This window comes from Psammomys obesus, unplaced genomic scaffold (genome assembly GCF_907164565.1).
Source record: "Psammomys obesus unplaced genomic scaffold, mPsaObe1.curated_primary_1811, whole genome shotgun sequence".
Lineage (NCBI taxonomy): Eukaryota > Metazoa > Chordata > Mammalia > Rodentia > Muridae > Psammomys > Psammomys obesus.
In genome coordinates this window covers 5,910,410-5,936,994 of record NW_026596069.1, presented here as the reverse complement: position 1 = coordinate 5,936,994, position 26,585 = coordinate 5,910,410, and the positions used below count along the sequence as shown (strand labels likewise).

The following is a 26,585-nucleotide window of genomic DNA, read 5'->3' as shown; positions in this document are numbered from 1 at the left end:
AGAGGATGTTGGATCCTCTGGAACTTGTGGGTGCTGGGAATAGAACCTGGGTCCTCTGCAGGAGCAACAGTGTTCCTTATTATGTATATTGTAATTATTTATTTATTCACTTTACATTCTTGTTGTGGTATATTAATATTTACCATTGATATATCTTTTAGTTAAGCAGCAGTTAGTCCTAAACAAGTTGTATACCCAAATCACCACACAGAGACTGGGTTTATTTAATTAACCTAGAGCACAATGCTGGGCAATAGTTATTCCATCCTAAGCCTCCAAGCCCACATAGTTTCCTACTGTTCAGATTCATCCATTATACTTGATTTTAGTCATATCTTGTGTCTGGTCCATCTCTCCACGTAGTTCCAAGACCTCTCCTGCGGATTCTCTGCTCTTCTCTTTCCCCCACTGGCTTCCTTTTCCTCTCTCTGTCCAGGATTTCCCACCCTATCCTCTCCATTGCACAGCATTGGGGCTGGTTGTTTTAATTGACAATAGAGAGGACAAATAGTGGCATGTTTACACAAACTTGAGACAGGTAGTGCTTAGAATAAACATCACAATACAATTTCAGGATTGAAACCAGATAGTGGGGTAGAGAAGTCAACATTTGAATGAACAAGGGTAAATTGTATACATTCCAAAAGAACATTATACCAACACATCCCAGTTGTAGACCTCTCCCTCCTTTCTTCCCAGTCCCACCCTCTTTTCCTCATCTTCCCTCCCCACTCCCCTATTTCTCAGAAATAGGGAGTGGAGCGCCCCTCAGCAAGCATTCCATTGTAGCTCATCAAGTTGCATCAGGACTGAGTGGATCCTCTTCCCCTGTGGTCTGATGAGGCAGCCCCAGGGGGAAGTGATCAAAAAGCAGGCAATAGAGTCCATGTCAGAGACAGCGCCTCCTCCCTTTACTAGGAGACTCACATGAAGTCCAAGCTGCCCATCAGCTACATGTGTGTAGGAGGCCTAGGTCAAACCCATGCATGGTCCTTAATTGGGTGCTTCAGTCTCCCAAGCCCCTCTGGGTCCTGGATATTTGGCTCTGTTGGTCTTCCTATGGAGCTCCTAGCACCTCCAGGCCCTTCTGTCCTTGCCTCCACTTTTCTTTAAGATGCCTTATGCTTCACCCAATGTTTGACTGTAAGTCTATCCAGTAATGGATAGAAACAGCAATTGTGTTGCTGGATGGAGCCTTTCAGAGGACAGATGTTAGGCTCCTGTCTGAGAATACAGAAGAATATCATTAAAACTGTCAGGGGTTGGCTCTTTTCCATAGGGTGGGTCTCAGGTTGGGCAAGGCATTGGTTGGGCATTCCCTCAATCTCAGCTCTGTTTGTCCCTTCACATATTGGTTTTATGGGTGGGTTGGTATTCCTCTCCCTCCACTAGGAGCCCTGTTGAGTGAGAGGGTAGTCTCTTCAGTCTCCATGGCCCCTGCTACTAGAAGTCTGAACTAGAGTCACCCCCATATTCTCCCAGAAGCCTACCCAATCTTAGGTCTCTAGTATGTCACAGAGGTGTCTCCGCCCTAAGGGGGACCCAAGGGAGGATGCTTAAATCTCCCTCAGAAGGGGAAATAGAATAGACAGCAGAAATGGTTGAAGAGAGGGAACAAGGTAGGAGAGAGAGCGCCTGCCGAGAAAAATGGGGGTGGTGATCAGACCTGGGGAGAGGGTGAGGCAGGAGGACAGAGTACCTACAGAGAGAAGAGAAACCATGGGCAAGGACACCTCTGTGAAAAGCAACAAGTGTTCCTTACTATTGAGCTATTTTTCCGGTCTGTGCAGTCTGCTGGAGGGCAGGTCTGTGGGTGGCATGACGGTCCTCCTTCCACACTGTGTTTTGGGACTCTGTGTATCTGTGGCCTGCCTGTGCCATGGAGTGGAGGGCAAGTCTAAGCACCTTTCTCTGTCCTTACTGTGTGGCATGGCAGAACACAGGTCTCTGTCTTTCTCCTCCTGTGCTACTCTTCAGTGCCTGGATTTGATTTGATTTGATTTTTGTATGTCCTAGGTATAGAACTACTTTGGCCCCCAAGCCAGGCATCAAGCTAGGATGAACAAAGGACTCCCATCTGCTCTGCCCCTGACTGATACAAGTAGTTCTCTTTATTCTTAAGCAGTGTGCCAAATGTTCTTTTTACTGGCTATAGACTGTACAAGTAGAAATTGAATCAGGCTAATCAGGCATCATGCAGGATGATCTGGGAGAAACACCATGGTTAAAGTTCTGTGATTCTAGGAGTACACAGACATAAACTCCCTGGCATACTTTTGGGTTAGCTAAGGAAGGGCTCCTAGATCCTGGAACATGGTAGAAGAGATCATCTGTGTCAGAACAGGGTCTGTGCTCACACAGCTGCACAAGAGCTTCAGCACACACATAGCCATACTGGTAGCATCTCTTGTTTTAAAATGTTCTTAAATTGCTCTAAGAGTTTTTATCCTGTTTCTTTCTTCCCTTGTTTTTTTTTTTTTTATTTGTTTGTTTTTTGTTTTGTTTATTTAAGTATGAGTTTCATTTTGTTGCCTAGAAGTGGCCTTGACATTTGAGTCTCTTACCTGTGCACTCTCCCACCAGGTTCTAGGCAGCATGGTGGGCAGGGGCTCTGTTAGTAACCTACAGCAGTAGCCTTCAGAGTGCCTTAAATTTTAAATATTTCTCCCATCTCATTTAATTGGTTTTGAAATTCATTAACAATTTACAATCTGCAACTTAAAAATATTGATTGTATAGCCTACATTTGGAAAATACTGGTACAGTGCACACATAGCTTTATTCTTACATTCTGGTAGGGGGTGAAAATATAGAAGCATGATACATGAATAGTCTTTAAGTGTGTGACCTGCATTCATTTGGAATAAACCAAAACCTGGTATCCCCTTTTTCTAAGAACCAGTCAGGAGCAATGAGTTAGAAAGCTATTGGGATTTCTCTCAGTCAAGGTACAAGAGTCCACCTAAGGCAAAACAGGAGCTTCAAAATGAGCTGTAGTATTTGTGTGCCACAGTTGATTCATGTCTGGATTCCAGACACATGTTCTCCTTGGTTACAGAATACTTTTATATTGTCTGCCATGCACAGAGTAATGCCAATAGAATGTCAGAGGAAATCTTTCTGATTAAAACATCCAATCTTGTTAATTTTCCCTTCCCCATTTGTTCTTATATGTTCTTGAAAAATATGAGTTGGAGCTTAGGCATAGTGATCTGAGGTAGTTATTTGTTACTATTATTAGTGACTGTTAGATTAACTCTCAGCTACTTCAAATCATTTGGGTCATTGATGCCCTGGATCCAGGTAGCGATGATTATATTTCTAAGACTGGGTCTGTGGTATGCATGCATTGGGATTTTTGCTTCTAGTTGCAAGGTGAATAGGATTCTTACATTTTTATAAAATTCTTGCAGCTGAAAAGGGTAAGGACTTATTTCCCCAAGATTATAGAGTAATTTGTAGACCTCGTCCTGGTAGCGAAAGCTGCGTTTTGGTAGAGTGTAGACCACCTCAGGTTCTGGGGTGGGTTCCAAGTGTGCAGTGTGTTTTCATCAGCGTATGAAGAGCACCATGGAGGTCCCTCTGCCCGTAGTCTGCCGAGTCACTCCTCTGGAAGGTGGTTCTGGGCTCTTTTCTCTAGCTGTTGTGAAGTGACTAGAAGACAATTTACAAAGACATTTCCGCAGTGCTGGTGACAGGATACTCCAAACGAAGGTGGTTTGAAGCTTGGATTGTCAGTCCAGCAGTGCTTCAGTGTTATAGAGCTTCTCAGAAGTAGTTTGGTTGTGGTGGTATTTGTTGTTTTGTTTTGGTGACTTACCCCGTTTTATTTGTAAGTGGTTTTCAAGCATACACCAGAGAAGTTGGGTTTTCTTTAAGAAAGTTGGGTTTTCTTTAAGAGCTGTGTGTCCATGGCTTATTGCTGTTCGCTTGTTCACTCGACTCTTCTCTCTTTGCTTCCTTTGTTATTATTTCAGCCTTTTCTAATGTATTTGGATTGTATGCCTCATATATTATATTGAACTCATTTATTTGGAGTGTTATAAATCTCTCCATATTTTTATATATCTCTTAAATATATATATAATAAATATATGTGTATTTCTCTTAGTAATGAAGATCAGTAGTCCCTAGTCCCTCTCAGAGTAGTCCCTTGACCAGTTGTCTTCACTGTGGTGTCTTGGAATGCATTTTATGTGCGGTATGATTCTCCCATTTAAGGTTTGATTCACATTGATTTAAGCATATAATTAACCTAACCTAGAGGTTTTGCGTAACTAACAAAATTCTGGAGGAAAGTAAGTAAGTGTTTCAGAAATAAGGTTCACATATATTTTCAATCTTAACTTACAAGTGATTTTGAGCCCCAAAGATGCAGAATTAGTGATTTAGAATTTCCAGTAAAAAACACTTTTTCTTTGATCTTGCCAATTTTTGAATGTCGGTAGGTCACTAACACCAAAGCAACACAGGGAACATGACTGCAGAGTCAGCTCTGCATCAGGCACTAGAGATATCAGGCTTGGGCCTGAAGATTACCTAGAATTTTAGTAGAGGGGTAACCTTGACTTACAGAGCAGGAAACAGCTTAAAGAATCTCCATGGGTCACTTTGTTGCTCCCTGGCAGCATTGCATTCCTGACCATTCTGGTCTGATTTTAAAACATTTTTCTACCACACAGTCTGTTGCCTGCCTGGCTTGTAGTTCCTCGCATGGCACACTGCATTTCTTTCTGACAGCAGTTCATTTCTTAAGGTCCTGTGCATCCCTCTGGGTCGCTGAGTGGCAGCATTTCCTTCTGTATGTAGTAGATCTTCATTTATTAATTGCCATTCAAGTTTTCAGGCACTATCTTTCTTTTGCAGAGTGCTCTTATGCCTGCTCAGCTGTTCTTTAAGACAGAAGACGGAGGCAAATACCCAGTTATTTTCAAGCATGGAGACGACTTGCGTCAAGATCAGCTCATTCTTCAGATCATCTCCCTCATGGACAAGGTGAACATGAGTCTGTGTTGGCAGGAACATTGCCTCAATTTAGAAACTACTGATTGTCATGTCCATGTTCACAGACACAAGCATATATGTCATTTATTTGCAAAGCTCCAATGTTCAGCAGTCAAGCTTATTTTCGTCACTTCAAAGTGGTTCTTACGGCAAGTGGGGTTGCACATGTTGCGTATTTTCCCCCCAAAGTTCTCGTGGTGTCAGATTTAGTTATCTAATGAGTTAGATATTTGCTAAATGTCATCCCAGTCCCCAGCTTTTAGAGTTCCCCTTTGTCTTTGTTTCTGTCCCCAGAAGGTCAGCGTGAACCACTAGGAATTGTGCTATTTATTATTGGCAGTGTATGACATAATTAAAATAGGTGGAAAGGTATCTTATTACCCAAACAGATGGGTTCATTTTGACACTAAGAGTTAACATGTTACCCTTAAGATCACCTCCTGTGTCTTTATTGCATGATTGTGCAGTGATTTGTGGCATGAGCCTGCTTTCGGTGGTCCTTATATTCACTTTATGTGTTTCCTCTTTCAATGAAAAGCTGTTACGGAAAGAAAATCTGGATTTGAAATTGACACCGTACAAGGTCTTAGCCACTAGTACAAAACACGGTGAGTTCACATTTCATCGTGATCCTTTTCTTCAGTGTCCGGTCAGTACACTCTTCCTTTGTAAACTGAAAATCCTTGGGAAGTTAGAGCATGAATTAGCATATTCATGGTGTTGGGTTGTTCTTTCCATCTTCCTCTCTCCCTCCCTTCTGTCCTCACCTTTTACCCCCGCTCTGTTCTGTGTCCTTTTCCTCTTTCTCTCATTTCTTCCGTCTTTCCTGTTTTTCATTTCCCACCTCTTCGCTTCCCTAATTCTCCTTCACTTTCTATTTGTACTATTCCCAGAGGTAGAGTGGCATATTTGGAAGGTGCTTTCACATCCACATCTGAATAACACACTTCCCTGTCTTCTGATTGGCTGTAGTTCACAGTATTCCCTCACAGCTGCATTGCCCCTGGGGCCGCTCTGTGGTCCAGAAAGACTTTGAACCACATGCTTACAAAAGCCACTCAGCAAGGCATTGTCTGCTACATTTTACAGCGTGTACACGTGTATGCAGATGTACACACATATGCGTGTACACATGTATGTGTATGTACACCTTTGTGCACGGACAGAGCACACCTGTAAGTCTTTGTGGTATTGAATAACTTGAGGCCGTTTGGCTGACGCTCCTTGTGAATTATATATATCCACACTTCCTGTGTGTTTTTCTTCTCCATTTCTGCTCCCATGTCTTTTTTATTCTATCATTCTCCTTTCATTTCCTCCTCAGGATGATCTTCCTGAAAGTACAGTTGTGCTTTTTTGTGCCTTTTTGTTTTTCTGCATCAGTTTATTTCTAGCTTTTATTTGCTCTTGGGACAAAGAGGAGGCCACCTAACAGAGTTGTGACACGCTGACAGGCCGCCATACCTGTGTCCAGCCATCACTTTGCTACTGTCCCCACTTTTGTCAGCTTTGGGTATAGTAGATCCCTTGGGTTTCTCTAATGCTCTTTCAGTCCCAGAGCTGTGTTCAGTATCCGACTCTTCCTTTCCTATAATGCCCTGCTTCTTAAAAACATGGCCAATTGCCTGGTGGCCTTTGATTCCTGTGTAACTTAGATCTCATTGTGCCATCTTGTTTATGATGTTTATTTCAGAAAGACTTGAGCTTTAAGCTTTATAGTTGGGGATAAGCATCTTTTTTTTAACGTGTGTAGCTTATACTACATGGTAGAAAACTAATAAACTAATAAATGCTGTTGAAGTGAATGACCCTAGGTTTTTTCCATATTTGTCCTCTGCAGAGATACTCTTTGCCCATAAGTTGTTAGTATATCAGGGCCACTAAATCCACATCATGTTTGGTGAATCCTGAAATGCTGCCTCGTTCACTTGGATTTTTTTTTATGTTTGCTGTTTTATGCGCTTCCTGTACCAGGTTGACCAGCCCTCTTCTTATTCTCATTGTTTTGCATACTGTTCCCTTCCAGTTTCTTTTGTAGACTAAGCAGTTTGCACATCCCATTTTCAGTTTCAGGAGACGATAGGAGGAGTGAGTGGACAGAGTGATTTTTAAATCTGTACTGATGTTTACTTAGTTTACCCGGAGGGAAGGATGATAGGTTTGAGAAATATAGCCTGCTACTTTGTGTTCTTTGTGCTGATAGAAGTTCTACTAGGGAAGCATACAAATAAATCCACTAATTATTTAAAAAGAGTTGCATGGTGGTTCTGTGACCAGCATAAAGTTAGCACTGTGGCCACAGATCTTCTTCCTCTGGGAAGAGAAGTATATGTCTGCTAAGGGGAAGGATGCCCACCAGAGCCCTGGCTTCCTCTGGGTAAGGAGCCCAGGTGGAGTGCAGTATGCCAACCCTTTCTAATGGGCGCCTGGGTATGCCCAGTGTGGAACTCAATGCACTTAATGTCTTCTGCCCATAGGTTTCATGCAGTTCATCCAGTCAGTTCCTGTCGCTGAAGTTCTTGACACAGAGGGAAGCATTCAGGTAACCATGTCGTTGTGAACTCCTTACGGCTGATGAAGAACGACTGTTAAAATCAAAGTCTTTTTGATTTTATGCTTACTCTTTTTGCTGCAGCCTTTGTTTTCTTTAGAAATGAGAATTATTTCTAGTTGGAAGTTATGCCGTCAATCATTCAGATGCTCAAGCCTTTGAACTGTATATGGTGCATAATCAGGATTTAGAGTCTATAAATACGTAAAATAAGACTCTCACCCACACACAACATACAAACTAAAGCTTATAGTTGCATTCTGCTTCAAAATACAGAAATACTGAAATTTATTTAGCCATCAATCAAAACCTTTCTTAAAACTTTTTATTGATTTTGTTTATAAATTTCACATCATGCATCCCAGTCCGCTCATCTCCTCGTCCTTTCATATCTGCACTCTGCCTTTGCAACCTCTCCACCCCACAAAGAAACAAGAAATAAAAATTAAAATAAACAACATACACAGAGTATGCCTTTTTGTCCAAACATGCACCTCTTGGGCCATTTGTGTTTTGATCAATGTATAGGAGTCCCTCATATATTCTAGATACAGATCCTTCCTCACGTTCAAGAGGCATCAGGAAGCTGGAACAGAAGCCTCTGACTTAAGTGTGCTGCTGAATTTCCGGGTTGTTGTGTGTTTAAGACTCACACTGTAGAGGGGTGGGTCAACCTGTTAATGGGAAGAAGTAACCCAAAGGTCTCCAGGCTCTTGTAACAAGATGTATTGTGGTTTATTTACACAGCCTCAGACTGTCTTCTGACTCCATTTTAGATAAGACACTTGGCCATTACTCATGATGCCTAACTTAAGTGTGTTGTTTGTTTTTCCAGAACTTTTTCAGGAAACATGCCCCAAGCGAGACTGGACCTAATGGCATCAGTGCAGAGGTCATGGACACTTATGTCAAAAGCTGTGGTAAGTGTTTCAGGCTGCTGGTTTTCTGTGGGTACACTTATGTCAAAAGCTGTGGTAAGTGTTTCAGGCTGCTGGTTTTCTGTGGGTACATCTGAGTGAAGAAAACCTGGTCATGACAATGCTGTACTGATTCATAATTACAATGTGAAGTTCTAAATGTTTTATACGAAAAAAAGTAAAATGTGTAAGTTGTAAAAGAAATCCATGGTATTTTGAAATGATAATGGGGGCAACATATAAATGAGCTTCCCTCACTCAGTTCACTTATCCTGTTGTGGCCTATTAATTCCTGCTGAAGTCTCCTTGTTTTGAAACTTTATCATTAAGTACAGTATGGGGAAGACTTCATTCAGAAATAATTACTCTTATTAATGCTAAGCAGAACTAACAGTTCTGTTTGGAAAATGATTCTCATGGCCTTTGAAGTTATTTGTTCCCGGAAGAACCGGAAGGACATAGGACCATATTTTGAGTTTCTTTATTTCCTGTCGTGTGTGCCAGCCACCCTGCAGCTGATATACATATGAACTAGTTTCCATTTCTTTAAGGCATTATTTTATAATGGCATTTTTAAAGGAGGGATTAAAAAGACAGGAAACTAGGGCTAGAACCTTGGTAAAATAAGTTAGTTATGGATTATGGGATGCTTGAGAGTTTATCACATACATATTTATTTAGATAGTGACCTTTGGCATATCAATTTCAAATGTCAATTGCTAAATGAGTATTTCAGTTAAGGTTTGTGAAGCTTAATTTAGCTTATGTTACATAAAAACTGATAATTTGACAAAAATTCTTCAAGATTTATTGTTGCAAACACTAATTTCTCTAGTGTTGAGAATATAACTGACTGTTTACTTTAAAGTTTACCCAGAGGGAAGGATGATAGGTTTAAGAAATATAGCCTGCTACTTTGTCTTCTTTCTGCTGACAGAAATTCTTGATTTTTCGAGCAGGAGGAGGCCACAGCTTACTTAAGCTAGTGGGGAAATTGGAGACATTAAAAACCACGTGGAAATTAAAATAGCACCGATTACTTTTATGGTCAGTGCAGTGTGTAACCTAAGTGCTGGGTGTGTCATTCCCAACTTTCACTGTTTTCCAGCTGGATACTGTGTGATTACGTACATCCTTGGAGTTGGAGACCGGCACCTGGATAACCTTCTGTTAACAAAGACAGGTAACAAATCAGTAATATTAGAAGATGCATTTTTGTCTATGGTGATTTTTCAGGAGCCGAATGAAGTTATTAGGCCTACATGGAAAGGGCCTCGAACTTCTCAGCCTCTCTGGCTTGAGTTTCCTCTAAAGCTCCTTAAAATGGGGCACTGGAAGGACACTTAGGGAGAAGCACAGCCTGAGCAAGAGCAGGGGCCTGCGAGTGACCCTCTCACCCCGTTCTGTGTGCTGAGCCTCTGTGTAGGCAGCCAGACTCTTACTGCACATCTCTAGCTAAAGTGCTCCTTCTCCCATTACCACGGATTTCCTCACTGTAGCAGCTCTCTGGTGGTTTTCTTTCCTTATGGAGTACAAGAAATAATCATTCCTTTCTCCATTCTTTCTGCTAACTTATTAACCCATTTGTTTGTTTTATCTGTTCTCAGAGCTTTCTCTGGGATTCCAGGATTCCATCCTGACCTTAGCTCCAGATCTCTAAATACGGTTTCTAAACCTGCAGCTCCAGCTGTCACTCCATTCTATCCCTTCAGCTTGGAATAGCCACCTATACCAGCTCTTCTCTGTGACACCACCCTGTGGCCCTGCTTCTCCCCTTCATTCCCATTTCAGCAGGTTACGGCCCAACCCCAGAGGCCCACTAATGTCAATCCTGCCCTCTCCTCACCCTTCTCCCTCATTAGTAAGTCTGTTCCTCAGCTCTAGGACCCACCAGTAACATGGCAATTCTGCATTTTCCATGTCCCTTATTGAAGCCACCAACATAAAATCTCCCACGCCCAATCTTCAGTCTGCATGCCACATCACTGCTGCCTCAGGCAAGAACCCTGTTGCCTTTCTGGAAAGTTTTTTGCTCAGATCTTTGCAGAGCGAACTTTGGTTATTGTCTGAGCTGAATTACGATGTTCTTGGCAAACCAGCAATTGTCTGACATGTGCCCTGACCTCTGTCACTCTATACTCATTACTTCATTTTGTCTTTATGTTGGTTGAAGGTGTTTATTTATTCCAACAGGTATTTAAGTACCTGCTAGATGCCTTACTGACTCCTCATCAATCATCTCCAGTCAGGGTGCAAGGCTGTGAAAGCAGGGCCTCTGTTAGCAGCATGCCTCCCGAGCTGCAGGCGGCACTTACCTAGACATGCAGCATGCAGGGTTAGAGTAATGGCTAGTTAATCATCTCTGCTCTTCTCGTAGTTCTTTCTTTGAACTAAATAATTGAAATCTCCTTAGGTTTTTATAAAAAGTAGGTTTTCAAATTACTCTTTATAGCCATCTTCTCATATGAAGACATTTTTCTGTCTTTTAGCATTCCTCCAATTATGATAGCCAGAATATAAAATAAGAGTTGAATGTAGTCTCAACAATTATTAATGTGCTAACCCCGGTAACTCACCTACTATGATAGAATTTCATGTATTCATTTTGAATTATTTTATGTGAAGTTTGTTTGTGATTAGTTTGTGTTTAGGATATCATGTTTCTATCAGGACCAGACCGTTCAGTAGACACACCCAAAGGAATACTGACTGGTTGTCGCAGAGGTTCTGGCCAGTTTAACATTTTAGCAGAATGAGGCATATAAACTGGCATGATGTGTGTGAGAGCATTCTCCTTTGAAGACATTCTCTTGCATCTCTTCTTTAGCTTTCTTCCAGAACTCCAGTGACTCCCGGCTCCTCTGGCTTACAGCCATGTGCAAGGCAAGCCAGTTAGTTGTGCATATACCACATTACGTGCTGCTTGTCTCTGTGAGTTTTTTGTTTTTATGTGTTTTTTGTTTTGGTATTTTTTGTCTTAACTGATTTTTCTTTTTTGGTCTCTTGATTTTCATGTTTTTTGTTGTTTTTCTGAATTTTTGGGAGGTGAGAGAGGAAAGCAGGAATTGGGTAGGTAGAAAGGTAAGGGGGGAAAAAGACATGGGAGGGAAAAGAATATGATCAAAACATTGTATGAGAGCCTTTTTATTATTTAAATAATAAAAAATAGTCATGAAACGCGTAGAAGAAAACTCAGAATAACACTTAACATAAAATAGAATAGCAATTTTTAGTAATATAATTCACCTTCTGTTGTATGGTGGGAGGTGATCTTTGTGGTGTGTGTTAATTTGGACAGGATAGTCGCCTGATTTTTGGTTTGGTTTGCTTTGGTTTTTTGTTTGTTTGTTTTTTTAATATGTTTTTGCCCCCAATGTTTCAGATGTCTAGGAATCAGATTGTGAATTTTTACAGTTTTAAGCCTATATCAGTCTCCACCAGAGGGTGCTTCAAGTTTGTGTTTAGATGCCAGACTTCCATGAAATATAAATGAAAAACATTCTTTTTCTAAAGATCAGGCTTGTTCTTTTTCCTTTTTTTTTTTTTTTTTGCACCTGCCCAGTAATTATTTTATCCATTTACTTTCTGTAGTAAGCATTTTAAGTCTTTTTTAGAGAAATTAATTAATTCATAAATATAGCCAAGTACAGTGGCACACACCTGTAATCCCAGCATTTGGGGAGGTAGAGGCAGGCAGATATGTGAGTTTGAGGCCAGTAGTCTACAAAGCCAGTCCAGGACAGCCAGGGCTACACAGACAACCTCTGTCTCAGGGAAATGTGTATGTTTATTGTGTGTCTGTATATATGTATATATGTATGTGTACATTTATGCATATAGATGTGCAAACATGTCTAGCTGGCTGTGATTACTTACACCATGCTTCCAGCACTGGGAAGGATATAAGATGAGGCCAGGCAAGCTGAATAGTGGAGTAAGCTCCAAACCAGCCTGCTGTACAGTGAGATCCTGTCTCAAAATAAATAAAATTAAAAAATAATACCAGAGAAGTGCTTTTAAAATTCTGTTTAGTTATATTATCTATAAATAGTGTCATAGCTGAGTCTTAACAAAGTGAGTTTTGATTGTTGGTTCACAGCAGGAAGTATATTTCAGTTCTTTTATTTTAAAATGCCTCATTTTAAAATTATTTTTATTTTTATTAATTACAATTTATTTACTTTGTATCCCCCCTGTAGCTCCCTCCCTCCTCTCCTCCCAATCCCACTCTCCCTCCCTCTTTCCCACCCACACCCCTTCCCCAGTCTACTGATAAGGGAGTTCCTCCTCCCCTTCCTTCTGATCCTAGTCTATCAGGTCTCATCAGGAGTGGCTGCATTATCTTCCTCTGTGGCCTGGTAAGGCTGCACCCTGCTCAGAGGGAGGTGATCAAAGAGCAGACCAATCAGTTCCTGTCAGAGACAGTCCCTGTCCCCATTACTATGAACCCGCTGGGACACTGAACTGCCATGGGCTACATCTATGCAGGGGTTCCAGGCCATCTCCATGAATGGTCCTTGGCTAGAGTATCAGTCTCAGAAAAGACCCCTGTGCCCAGATTTTTTGGTTCTGTTGCTCTTCTTGTGGAGCTTTTGTCCTCTCCAGGTCTTACTATCTCCCCCTTCTTTTATAAGATTCCCTGCACTCTGCCCAAAGTTTGGCTATGAGTCTCAGCATCCACCTTGATACCCTGCAGGGTAGAGCCTTTGAGAGCCTACTCTGTGGTAGGCTCCTGTTCTGTTCCCTGTTTTCTCCCTCCTCCAATGTCCATCCTCTTTGCCTTTCTGCATAGGGATTGAGCATCTTAGCCAGAGACCTTCTTGATTAGCTTCCTTAGGTGTACAGATTATAGTATGTTTATCCTGTATGGAGGAATGGATACAGAAATTGTGGTACATTTACACAATGGAATATTACTCATCAATAAAAAACAAGGAAATCATGAAATTTGCAGGTAAATGGTGGGAACTGGAAACAATCATCCTGAATGAGGTATCCCAGAAGCAGAAAGACACACAGGGTATATACTTCATAAGTGGATATTGCAAAATGCCTCATTTTAATCATCTTCCCATGTTTATTTTTGGTCATTATGCCATGAACATGGATCTTGTACGGTATTAGACATTGAGAAATTAGAACTTTGTGTTCTCCTATGTAGCTGCTGTCTTTCAACAATTGATATGTAGTGTTTGTTTGCTTTTGTTCTCATTGCCAGCATAGCAGAGGTCTGAGTGAGCCTCTGCTTTGAGGGCTGTGCTGTGCATAGTCAGAGGTCCCCTGTCATCTCTGTGCAGTTCCCTGATGTGAGAAGCCTGAGGCTTCAGATTCAACTCACTCAGGAAATTCAGGTGGGCTAGGTAAGGACTGGCTGGAGAACTCTAGGCATGTGTGAATTAAGATGGCCCACTTAATGTGGAAACTTAAACCTGTGTGTGCAGGTAATGTGCTGAAATGGAAACCGAGTACCTTTCTTGCTTTGAGTACCTTTAGCTTGTTAGCTGTTTCCTTAGTTGTGCAGCAGAGGGCGCCCTGTGTCCACTATAAAATTGAACCTTGTAGTCAGTTGTCAGGGGTTTTGTTTTGTTTTTAGGCATTGAGATGGTGTTTCACTTCTTACTGAAGTATTATATCATCATAGAAAGAACAGGAAAATGCAAATTAAACTGTCACGAGATTGAAAGGGGAATTTTTGTTATTTTGAGTTCATGTCTGTGGATGAAACCATAGTTTATCAGGGTTATAAGTCATGGGAGAACTTACTTTAATTACTGATCTATTGCTGTCATGAAACACCATGACCAGAGTAACTCTTATAAAATAAAGTATTTAATTTAGGACTTGCTTATAGTTTCAGAGGGTTGGTCCATCACCATTATGACAGGGAGCATGATGACAGGCAGGCATGGCCTGGGAGCCAAGAGCTTATTATATCTTGATCTGTAGGCAGAGAGAGAGAGACTGGGCCTTCCACACCAGGGGCACACCTCCTCCAGCAAGGCCACACCTCCTGATCCTTCCCACTAACTGGGGACCAAGCGTTCAAATATCAGTCATCAAACAGGAGAAACCTCTGTATACCACCACCAGACTCAAATGAGGCTTGAATTTATCATAACTCAATTGGCAAAGCATTATTATTTTTTTATTTATGAAAATTCGAGACAGGTAATCAAAATGACTGAAGAACTTGTATGTTGCTTAGGATATTGATTGTAAAAACTGTAGAAATGAACATTGGATGCTAGGGACCTTGCCTAAACGGGAACTTTCTTGTAGGTCCTCAGCCTGCCATTGCTGCGAAGCCAGTGGTGCCTCTGTGTCTGTCTCAGATCTTTAGAGTGACCTGTTTGAGGCTTCTCTCAGAAAGCTCAGTGAATGCTGGACAACTGTTGACCTAAAAGAAAGGTTTTTCAGAACATCTCCTGTCCTGATCTTTTATATTATTTTTTAGTTTTATGTGGAATTAACTTTGTTAAAAATTCTGAGGAAAAAAAGCAAACCTAACAGTGAAGGTATCTGTCTCTAAAGCAAAACTCTGATGACTCTGGGCTGCTCACCTCATCTGTGTTTCTTTTGCTGAACACAGTGAGGGTAGAACCCTTGTCCTGGCGACTGAGGGAGGCAGCATAGTACAGGTGTGCCGCTGCTATCAGCACTGTGGGCTTCCCTCAAGGTGAGCTACGTCCTAACTGAGATCAGAATGCCATTTTTGGCTCATATTGTTAGTTGGACTCATAATTTAGGATTTAAGTTAGCCAATATATTTAATATTTCCTTTTATCTGTTGCTTTTTTAATTGATGCTCTAGCAAGAGCTTGGTGGCTTCTAAGGGAATCTTTTAATCTGATTATTGATTTAATATGGTAATTAAATGTATCAGACAAGGTACACTTTGATATTTCAAAACAAGTGGAGTGTTTAACCGTCCTTTTTGGAGTGTATAGTATAAGGCTGCTTTTTTCTGGAGTGGAACTTGATTGTGGAGTCAGGTGTGCCTGTCCTCATGACTTATGGTTTCATTAGTTTAAGCTCATTCCTGTTCATAAGAAGCTCATCTTAAGTTGAAGGGGAAACGATTAGCAGATAATTAGAATGTCTGTACTAATTTGAATTTATATGTCTTACCCTTTGTTAGAAAACCATTACTGCAAATTTCCTTAACTGTGTATGAGATTCCATCTAGTAAGAAGCCTTGGTGTAGTACATTAGCTGTGGTGGGAGCACAGCTTACATGAGCGTGAGTTTCCTTACAGTGCTGTAGTTTGGGGCTCCATTTTGTTTCTGATAAAGTAACAAGAATGGTATAGTCACATAGGCAGGAAAGGAATTAAAGGAAAATGATAGAATGGTTGCATACAAAAGGAAGCTTCAGTAACTGGAGTAGAGAAAGGGGCAGCTTAGAGGCAGGATTACACAGGATTCTCTGGAGTAAAACTTGGAGAGTAGGGAACCTCAGAGGATGAGAAAACAGCAGGCATGTCAAGCAGTGTGGGACAAAGTGATTGTGATTTTCAGATTTCTGCCACATATGTTTTAAGAACTACACTAAAGTAGTCTTCGAATCATAAGCTTACATTACTCAACAGCATTTAATTATATCCTCATTTACTATATATTGTAGGAATAGAGGGGATAACTACAGTGAGTCACTGGTTTGTTTTTTCACACAGTTTACCTCTTGTCTCATGTGAGAGATTTATTTATGATCACACTTCCTGAATTTCTTAATTTTTTATTTTAAAAGGTGCGCTTTTTAAATCTGTGGGTTTTCTTATAATGGTTATAGATCTCCAAGAAAGTTTCCTCTAGCACTTCTGAGGATGAATTTTCTTAAAATTAATAGCCTCTTTAAGAAATACATGGCTCTTTGAAGTTGTAAAACTTAACGATGCTTTCATTGTTAGAGCCACATGCTCTTTGCTATTGAGCTGTAACCTTGTTCAGTGAGAGTTTTCCTACAAGAAGGATAATGATATAACATTCATTTACAAGCAGTGATAAATAGAAGACCTTGGAATTCCAGTAAAGCTTATAAGGAAATGAAGAAAACTGGACAAGATTTACTAGTACAAACCAAGAATGATAGAGTTGGCTGAACAAGGCTAGTTGGCCATCTGCTCCAGTCCCAGGAGAATTGACACTGGAAACAGAGTCCTGTTTGTGGGATGCAGGAGAGTGAGCGGGCTTGTCTGCAGTGCTAATATTGTGCGTTTCCCATCTTTCCACCCTCAGGTGCATGGATACTGCTCATCTCAGTTAGGCAGAGGGTGGCACTCTGAAGGAAAGCTGTAAAATCCTTATCACGATTCCCTTTCGACCTTGGATTGTAAGGGATTAGGAAACATGCTATTACATTGAACACTACAGGCAATGCATTCCTCATTTTGAAGCTGATTGTCCTATTGTTTCAAAAGTAGTAATCTTTAGAAATTTCCCAAATCGTTTCATCCTGCCTACAGGGGAACTAGAAGAGAGATTTGGGAATTCTGAAAGAGAGGTGTCTTTTTGTTTTGTTTTACTGATGGATTTAAGTCTTGTCTTTAAATATCTATGCATACATACACTCTACCACAGAACCCTAGCCTCTAAAAGCAGGTTTTTCAGTCCTGAGTGTTGTTGAATATTAATCTATATTATTGTTATATCTTTTAATTAATGGGTGGTTATTCCTAAACCAGCTGTATACCGAAATCACCACACAGAGACTAGGATTTATTTAATTAACCTACAGCACCGTGCTGGGCAATAGTTACTCCATCCTAAACCTCCAAGCCTGCATAGTTTCCTACCATTAAGATTTCACTTATTATACTTCCTTTCAGTCATATCTTAGGTCCAGTTCATCTCTCCTCATGATTCCAACTCCTCTCTTGCTGATCTCTGCCCTCCTGCCCTCCCACCTGCTTTTTTCTCCTCCCCTCCAGACAAGGATGTCCCATCCTAGTCTCACCATTGCACAGCACTGGCTGGTTGTCTTATTGACAATACAGAGAACATTTGGCGGTATGTTTACACAAACTTGAGACAGGTGGCACTTAGAATAAACATCACAATGCAATGTCCTGTCTGGATTGAAACCTGATAGTGGGGGAGAGAAATCAACATTTGAATGAACAAGGATAAATTGTATACATTCCATAAGAACACTATACCAACACCTGAGAGATGTTTGTCTTTCAAGTAATCTATTTTTCCCTTCCTCCATGTGGGCCCCAGTGATAAAACTCAAATCACCAGCCTGGCAGCAAATACTTTACCTGTGGATCATCTTGCCAGCCTCAAGATTTATTTTTGAGTGCTCAGAGCTTTAATATTTACATGTTATTTGAATTATTTAAAATAAGTATTTATGAGCTACTGGAAGAGACCTGATTATTGCATGATTAAATGGCTTGATTTACTCTTAAATCCTATCATTTTAAATTGTTTTCTCCTTCTCAGAACAAGTTAAGACTTTAATCACTCCTGCCTTAAGGGTTTTGTTTGTTTGTTCTTTGGTTTGTCTTGACATTGTGTGTGTGTGTGTGTGTCTGAGAGAGAGATAATGATAGTGGCAACTGGCCTTTTAGGCATTTACCATGTGTTAGGCATTGGGCTACAGTATTCTCTTTTGATGTTACATCTGAGGTAATTGTCAGTTATAATTTAGAAAGTGACATTAGGGCAAATTCAGCAAGGTTACAAGCAGATGTGAGTTTCTTTTGTGCTTTGGTTGATTAGACTCCTGATTCTAATGACCTTTCTTCACAGTGGCAAAGACTCCAAGGTATACAAACAGAAAGGTTCTGTGCCATCACTGTTGCATCTCTCATGGAGACATGGGACATGCAATATGCAACAGTGTTTATGCACTGGAGTGCACAGTGTGTCCGTGACTGTGTATATCAGTGTGCAATGACTGTGATAGCTGCATAGATAAAGCACTATGCAAAATGACTGTGATAACACTCAGGAAAAGCAGCGAACAGGAAGGCATGGCCAACGTCGTAACTAATAATCAGTGTGGAAAATTCGTTTGCACACATTCTTTGTACACATGAGCAGTAAATTCAGTACACTGAGGCAAGACTGGTACCCTTGGTGGAAAAAATAAGGTAGGTGAAACAGGTCATAATGGTCATGACAGAATAGGCAGGATGCCCTAGAGAGGGTTTTAGTTCGCTTTTTAAGCCAGTTGATTCCTTCACTCAATAGTTGGTGCTTGCTTTGTCAGATGTTCTAAGGCAGACGTTAGCAGCACTGAGTCTGAACTCTCTGCTCTAAGAATTCAGTTTAATGCGTCCTTGCTTCATGCAACTTGTAAATGAACAGTAAAGTCAAAGAAGTGGTTGTCCATTACAGAAAGAACAGTTCATCTAAGCCTAATGTATAAGAAATTGTCCTCTGACTTTGCTGCTGCTGGTTCTTTTCAGAGTTGTCTAGACATTTGTTCCTTGATTATGCAATTCTATACATGAAATTCTAAATTAATATTAATTGGGATGATCTTAAGCTTTTTTTTTATTTTCATTTCCAAGTATTGAGCTGTACTGTGCTTTGAATGTCATATTTGAAGGTATAAAATACTTTAATGAATTAATTAATCCTTCCTGGCTTTTAAAGATAATTGTGGAAATAACTGAGTTTCTTGTTCACATCCAGGCAAACTCTTCCACATAGATTTTGGTTATATTTTGGGCCGAGATCCAAAGCCTCTTCCTCCCCCAATGAAGCTGAACAAGGAGATGGTGGAAGGCATGGGTGGCACCCAGAGTGAGCAGTACCAAGAATTCCGGAAGCAGTGCTACACAGCTTTCCTCCACCTGCGAAGGTGAGGGCTGTGTCGGGGACTCTCACAGAATGCTGCATCCAGCCGTTCAAATGAGCATTGACTGGCAGACCTTTGAATCCACATCTGCTATGCACAGGAACACCCCAGCATCAGAGCAAGTCTTGTTTTCCTTCTAATTATCACATCCATACCCTTCCAGTTAAGACGCTGGCACTATGAGGCTGAGAGTAGGCTAGCCAGGAGGAGTTTGACTCCATCCCTTCTCCCTGGAGGAGGTGGTGAGCAGCACTGCAGCACTGCCCTGGCTTCAGGACAGTCACAGTACTGTAGCCATTTTTGTAGTACTTTCTCCACCTCAGTTTTAGATGCTGTTCAGGATCATTCTGAGGTTTCATTTTTGTCTCTTCAAAACCTCATGACTCATTCTGCTTTGGACAAGGATGATCTGTCCTTTCTTTTGCAATGTCACTTTGTTCTTATTTCTTTCATCATGATTTGATTAAAAAGACTGGATGACGTACCAGGAAAAAAAAATAGAGATGAGTATTTGAGTAGGAACAGAATGCTGGCAGTTAGTCAAAAACGATGGGCTCATTGGTCTCTTAACAGTATTTTCTCCCTAACTACACAAAGGGAATTTTCCTAGTGCAGCAGAAATCCTACTGTAAGACATGCCTGCATTCCCTTCCCAGAGTATGAGGAAGAGTGATGTGGCCAATTTACAGGGTCTATGCCACCAACCTCACCATGTCATTATAGTATTATGTCATCTACTAATGCAGTTTTATTTTTGATTTATATGTACTTATTTCTCTTGTTCTATTTTCTAGAGCAGCTAATACTAATCTAATACTAATTTAAATAAGAGCAGTGGGAGCAGATGTTCCTGCCTTGAACCCTGCTATAGTATTTAGTCTGTTGTAATTAAGAACAATGTTAGCTATATGGCTTTGATAGATGTTTCAATTTTGTCTGTCCCACAAAACACCATGTGGTGAACTTTTGTTCACAAGGTGTCGATCCTAGGAGGGACTGTAGACCTTTGGGAGGAGAAGTCCTGAGGTGATTAGTTGCGAGCCAGGAGGCCCTGAGGAGAGGGCAGGCAGGAGGGTACAGAGTGATAGCTGGAGTGATCCCGGGGAAAGCCTGTCTCACCAAAAGCAGATGGAAAACTGTATATTATAAACTGCTAGTGGAGCATTGAGAGTAGCTAGGTAGAGTGAGAACATTGATCCAAGTTATTCACATAGACCTGAGGTTCACAGTCCTAACTACAAACATCACAAAGTGACCAGATAATGTCAGTGTGGGTGATATACCAGTTGGAAAAGCTGGAGTCTTCATATACAATTTCTAGGTCTCCTACCATGGAATAAACTTTTAGAGTTTCCATTTAATAATGACATTCCCCTCATTTTCAGAAGGCATATCCTTTATAAAGAACAAAGAGGAATATATTAGCCCTTCAACTAGAGTTTTGTAACATTGAAGCTCTGTCTTTTAAAATGACAAATATATGCTTTCTTATGTCTACCTAGGTGGTCATTTAGCAATGGCTAAGTGATTGGAAGGGAAATAACATTGTCCCACAGGTCGCTCACTCCAGGAGCCAAACAATAGCTTCAGTTGTGTATTTACTCACTCTGTCTTTTCCATTGGATCATAGTAATCTTCAAGTTACAGTTGCCACCACTTTGGAGAGTGTCTCGATAAGGCAAAGAAATCTGACATCCTAAGTCACTGGTTTCCTTTTCCTTCTTGTCCTTTAGGTATTCAAATCTGATTTTGAACTTGTTCTCCTTGATGGTTGATGCAAACATTCCAGATATTGCTCTTGAGCCAGATAAAACTGTAAAAAAGGTAATTTTGTACTTCTTTTGTATATAACATAGTCCACATTTCATATGTAAGGATGAGTAAAGACTTTAACAGTGCATGCCTTCTTTTTGTTCCAGCCAGTAGACAGTGGTTCTCAACCTTCCTAATGCTGTGACACCTATACAGTTCCTCATGTTTTAGTGACTACCACCTATAAAATAATTTCATTGCTACTTCCTACCTATAATTTCACTAGTGTTATAAATTGTAATGTAAATATCTGATATGCAGGATACCTGATATGTGTCCCCCAAAGGGGTTCCTACCCACAGTTTGAGAACCACTGCCGAGGCCATTAATAGACTCTAAGGAAGAGTCCTATGTGTACTCTTCTTCACATTTCAGAAACGTCAAACTCTCAGGTCTTCTCTGGCAATCCTGTTGAGTTTCATCTGTATGCATGTCTGTACCTGTAGTATGAATCAGAGACAGCTAACTCCCTGAGAGGACTGCTCCTCTTTATCTTCAGATGGTAATGCTTCCGTTAACATTGCCAACAAGATGCTGACTTGGTGGGCACAGGTGGAACTTACGAGCTAAGAGTGCCGATCGTGTAGCTGAAATTGTGTCCTCTGTAGTCTTACCATCTGTCCCCTCTATTTTAGATTTAGGTGTCACTATAGAGTTGAGTTCTGCTTTTGTTTCCTTTATAAACAAGCTATAGAGATAACAAATGAAAGCTGTCAAGTCCTTGTCTTAACTAGATTTTGAGCAGGAATGGGAGGAAAGGCGGAGGATTTCTGATGAGAGCTGATAGAAGAATGCTTTATGTATCCAAAGGCAAAAAAAATGACGCATGTCAGTGTTCAACCTCAGAGAAGGACTGCAGCGTTTTCAGTCATAGAAGTATAAAATGTCTGAAAGACAGTGGCATTCTCCAAGAGCGAGCTGGTCAGGTATCTGAGAGGGAACTGCTGTCAGCACATCCTACACTGAACACAAAAGACTGCGGGATACTAAGTTCAGCTGCAACCGAACGGGAAAGAGACCAGCCCTTTCCTGAGGTTTCACATGTTTAGAAGGCTAGGAGAGGAGTTTGGATGGAGGTATTTTATTTAGTTGTTTAAATAAATAAACTCTTAAAGTATTCCTGTTCTATTCAGGCAGGTGGCACTCTGGCCTTTCCATTTCTTCTTTTATTCAGTCAGGAATAGTCAATGAAATTCTTTTTTGTTTCAAATGAGATAGACTGTTTGTGTGTCCTGTTTTTTGTCTTTGTACTTTTGCTTTACTGACTAAAGCCTATCCATCAGAAAATATAATTTATTTATGAAAATCTCTTCAGATGTGAAGGATGCCTGCAGTAGACCTCACGTGATCCCCATGTTGTTCGCATCTGCCATGTTAAAGATCTCTTTTGGTAGTTTCCTTTAAGCTTGTTTATCTTATCTCCATCATGTTCACTCTTCTCTGTGTATGGATGATCAGAAGTCATTTGTGAAATCACTGGCAGTATTTATCAGACTTGTGTTAGACAGTGGTTTCTTTGGCCAGTTAAGTGGTTTCACAGACAGTGGTTGCTTTGCCTATTAAAACTGTGCCATAGACAGTAGTTTGTGTGGCCATATAAGTTGTGCCATGGACAATGTTTTCTATGCCTATTAAACTGTAACACAGACAGTGGTGTCCGTGGCTATTAAGTCATGCCACCATAGGCAGTGGTTTCTTTGGCCAGTTCTTGATCTCACTACATCCTCTGTTGAGCTGCCACCTATTTCAGGAAATCATGTGGCTCCCTTACCAGGTGTCCTTAAAACATCATTTTAAAGCATGAAGCAATTCCCATCATGAATAATGAGCAAAAAAAAGCAAATTTGTGAGGTGTTTATAGACTTGTAATTCCTACTACTGTATTTCAGTTAAATAGAACTTTAAAATACATTTTCCCAGATTTTTTCAAAATTGATATTTCAAAAAATAATATTTCTGCTTTCTGATCTTTCATCAAAATGTGAAGTACACAGTTACAATACTTAAAATTTATGCTGTAGTTGACTAAAATTTGCTTCTTTCAAAAGAAGTAGGTTCTATACTTTGGGGTAGTGGTTGCCACCATTAGTTCATTATGTAACTGACAGGACAGCAGAGCAGCTAGGGGAACACAGAAGTAGAGTATGAGGCTGCTGTTCACAGGAGCACAGGTCAGATTGCCTCAGAGGCCCTAACATGTTCTGTGCTTAACTTCGTAAGTAGCAGCCTTTATAATTCTGTGGGAAATTGTTTTTTGCACTTAACATTTTTGTGATTCAGATAAATTTGCTAGAACACACAATGTCTCTAAAATGTAAAGTGGAGTTAACAGGGTTCTACGTAAATATGGGCCCTGACTGTTAATGAAGCAGCAGCAATAGGAAGGTCTCTGATCTTCATTTAAAGATCGTAAGACCCTTAATTCACAGACTGGGGGATAAGAATGTTGCATAGAGACAGGGAACATTAAATAGGTGTGTTAAGTTTCCTTAGGCTGCTACTCTAAGACTTCATCAGACTGGAGATAAGTATACATGGCTTTTCCCACACCATCGGGTTGTCACTTTCTGAAGGAGAGCTCCAGTGTTACCTAAACATTCATTTTATTGATTAGTGCGCTTGCCTTTCTGTTAATACAGACACTACATGTTACAGGGAAATGTGTGTGCCTTTCTGTTAATAGAAGCACTGCATGTTATAGATAAATATGTGTTCATTTCTGTTAATACAAGCATTGCATGTTATAGAGAAATGTATGTGCCTTCCTGTCTTTATGAACACTGCGTGTTATGGATAAGTGTGTGTGCCTTTCTGTTCCTGTGTGCTCTGCTCAAAGGTCACCACCCTGAAGCTCATGTTGGGCAACTTCCTCTCCCTGCAGGTCAGGTGTTAGTGTGCCATTATCAGCTGTAAACACCAGAAATGCCTAGTAGCTGTGGGTCAGTGTGCCAAGCAAAGCTTAGTTACATGAAAAGCTCACTCAAAACTGCCATAATTCTTTCAAGCCAGTTACTTGGAACAAAGACTGTCAGATAGTTTAATAAATAAAAATGTATTTTGATAAAATTAATTTTCTTGTTACTATAACCAAAGCTTAGTGAATTCATTTCCAGCAGTGAGCAAGTAGATCCTGTTAGTTTATTACATAAGTATAATATGTGTCCTTACAAATACTAAACTATATTTGTGAAATGCTGAAATCATATGAAAATAAACACTTTTGGGCTAGTAAGGAAGTTCAGTAGGAGAGGGTACTTTCCACCAAGACCTGACTTTGATCCCCAGAACCTCAATGGTGGAAGGCAAAAATTGATTCCTGAAAGTTATCCTCTGACTTCCAGAATCGCATGCATACACACGCACACATACACAAACACACACAAACAAACCACAGAAGTGAGAGTGTGTTAATTAAATAAATAAAGGAACACACAACCAGCCTGGGTTACATAGCAAATTCTGTGCCATGTGGGTTCCATCTTTATCGCCTACCATTATCTCAAAAAGAAAAAAGTAAGTAAATTAAAAACTGCCAGCAAATATGCAGTCACTGTCCATTTGACTGTGTTAAGGATCTGCTTGCCTTAATGAAAATGCTGCTCTTGCCCTAGGTTGGGCCAGTCCTTCCCTTTCCCTGTCTCATTCACCGCAGTGTAGGTGAGCAGCTGATTTATTTGTGAAGTCGTGCCTGGTGTTCGCATGATAGAGTAGTAGAATCCATCTCCCTGTATCACAGAAATCACTTTGTAGTAAGAGAAACAGACAACAGGATAAGCTGAATACAAGTTCCAGCTTCTGAGATAATGGTGGGCGATAAAGATGAGAAAAGGGAATTGGGGCAGCATCTTGAGTTGTCAGTGATGGTGATGATGTTAGCTGTGGCCAGGAACAGCCCCACTGGGAGTGATACAAACTCTTCATGAGAAAATTTAGGAAAGACATTTCATAAGCCAATAGCACCAAAATGACAAAGTGTGTACTCCCTCACAGTCCTTAGCCCTGTGACTAGGGATGGTGGTTTGGAAAGGATGATCTTATCTTCTAGGAGTTTCAAATCTTCCTAGCTTTGTAAAACATGTAACTCTCTTTAGAGGGCAGGAGGGGGAAGGTACTAAAGTGAAGATGTTTAATGGATCCACATATTATAAACATGACTGATTAACAGTCGTGCTTTGTCATCCCTGATCCCTTTATTTCAGTAATTAAAAAGAAATCTCTAAACTCTGATGCCAACTTTATTCAGTCATTTAAGGTACTGTTTTCTATTGGAGAATTTAGTGGCGACATTCTCTCTTTAAATTGATTTCCTACTAAACTTTAAAACAAAGAAATTATATATATTATAAGAGGCTATAACTAGCTGACTGTATTTGAGGTAACATATAAAATTAAATTACCCATGGTTCCTGTAAGATTACCCATGGCTCCTGTCGGATCAGCCTATAGACACAGTGGCACCAGCTCTCATGCAGTGTGGGAAGCTCGAGGCTTTCATTTGCTTTTACAACAGTTCCTGTCTTGTGTAAGCAGTTTCCAGCGGTGGCTCTCCCATAACCATGTTTGGGTGGTGATTTAGATTGCATCTGTTTTTTAGTTACTCTTTTAAATTCTTTTCTATTACACTAAAGATTTTTGGTTTTGTATTCCAATACAGCACAAATAAATGAACTAAGCAAGAAAATGCTGTTAAAACTTTTTCTTTCATCAGGATGAATCAAATGTGTTCCTTTGTTATAGTCATTTTTATGATTACATTATTAAGATGTTTCTAAAGGGAAAATATTCTCTTTGCTTTTTTTCTTTGTTTGTTTGTTTAAGTTGGAGATAGGGTCTTCTGTAGCTGAGGCTGGCATTTAAGTCATGATTCTTCTGCCTTCATTTCCCAGAGTCACACCCAACGTAATCTGGCTTTCTGAATACAAAGAATTTAATGAGGAAAGTCAACATTTCATTTAATTGAAAGTTGCTTCTGTGTGGGAGATCCAAAACTAAGTTATTTTTTAAAAGATTGTTTTATATTGTTTTATATTTATATTGTGTAAAAATGAACACTCAGAAAAAGTTGAAACAAAAGCACTGTGCTTCTTGGTTTGAAAATGTGTTCTAGGGCTTTATTGGGAAAAATCATCCTGCAGACTTGGAATTGTTAAGATATATGTGTATGATTGAATATAGCAAATTTAGGCTGTACAGTTCTGGTATGGTGCAGAAACTTTAAGCCAATCTATAGGTTTAATTTTATTGGATTCACATTTAGCAAATTATTCTTTGTAAATAAAAGACTAAATTCAATTATTAGCAAGAACAGGGAAAATTGTACCATTGTTCAGAGATAGGAGTTTCTATAGCCTGATGCAGGGTAGCGGGAGTACAATGTGTTTGACGTCACTGGGTGCATCTTTGGAGAGAGGTGTGTGTGCATATTGCATGCAGGTAAAGGCCTTGTGCAGCCAAGTGTAAGTGAAGGCTAAGTGTATATATAACTCGGAAA

The 26,585-nt window shown here is 40.3% G+C and overlaps 1 protein-coding gene across 1 annotated transcript in view; it reads left to right on the top strand.

Annotated features, from left to right (window-relative positions):
• Positions 1 to 26,585, top strand: part of Pik3c3 (phosphatidylinositol 3-kinase catalytic subunit type 3) — an 81,198-nt gene that overhangs the window by 47,321 nt on the left and 7,292 nt on the right. The window contains exons 17-23 of the mRNA XM_055625662.1: positions 4,867 to 4,995; positions 5,543 to 5,612; positions 7,482 to 7,546; positions 8,391 to 8,475; positions 9,581 to 9,655; positions 19,117 to 19,285; positions 21,016 to 21,106. Of these exons, the coding sequence (XP_055481637.1) occupies positions 4,867 to 4,995; positions 5,543 to 5,612; positions 7,482 to 7,546; positions 8,391 to 8,475; positions 9,581 to 9,655; positions 19,117 to 19,285; positions 21,016 to 21,106 (684 nt within the window). The remainder of the gene's footprint in view (positions 1 to 4,866; positions 4,996 to 5,542; positions 5,613 to 7,481; positions 7,547 to 8,390; positions 8,476 to 9,580; positions 9,656 to 19,116; positions 19,286 to 21,015; positions 21,107 to 26,585) is intronic.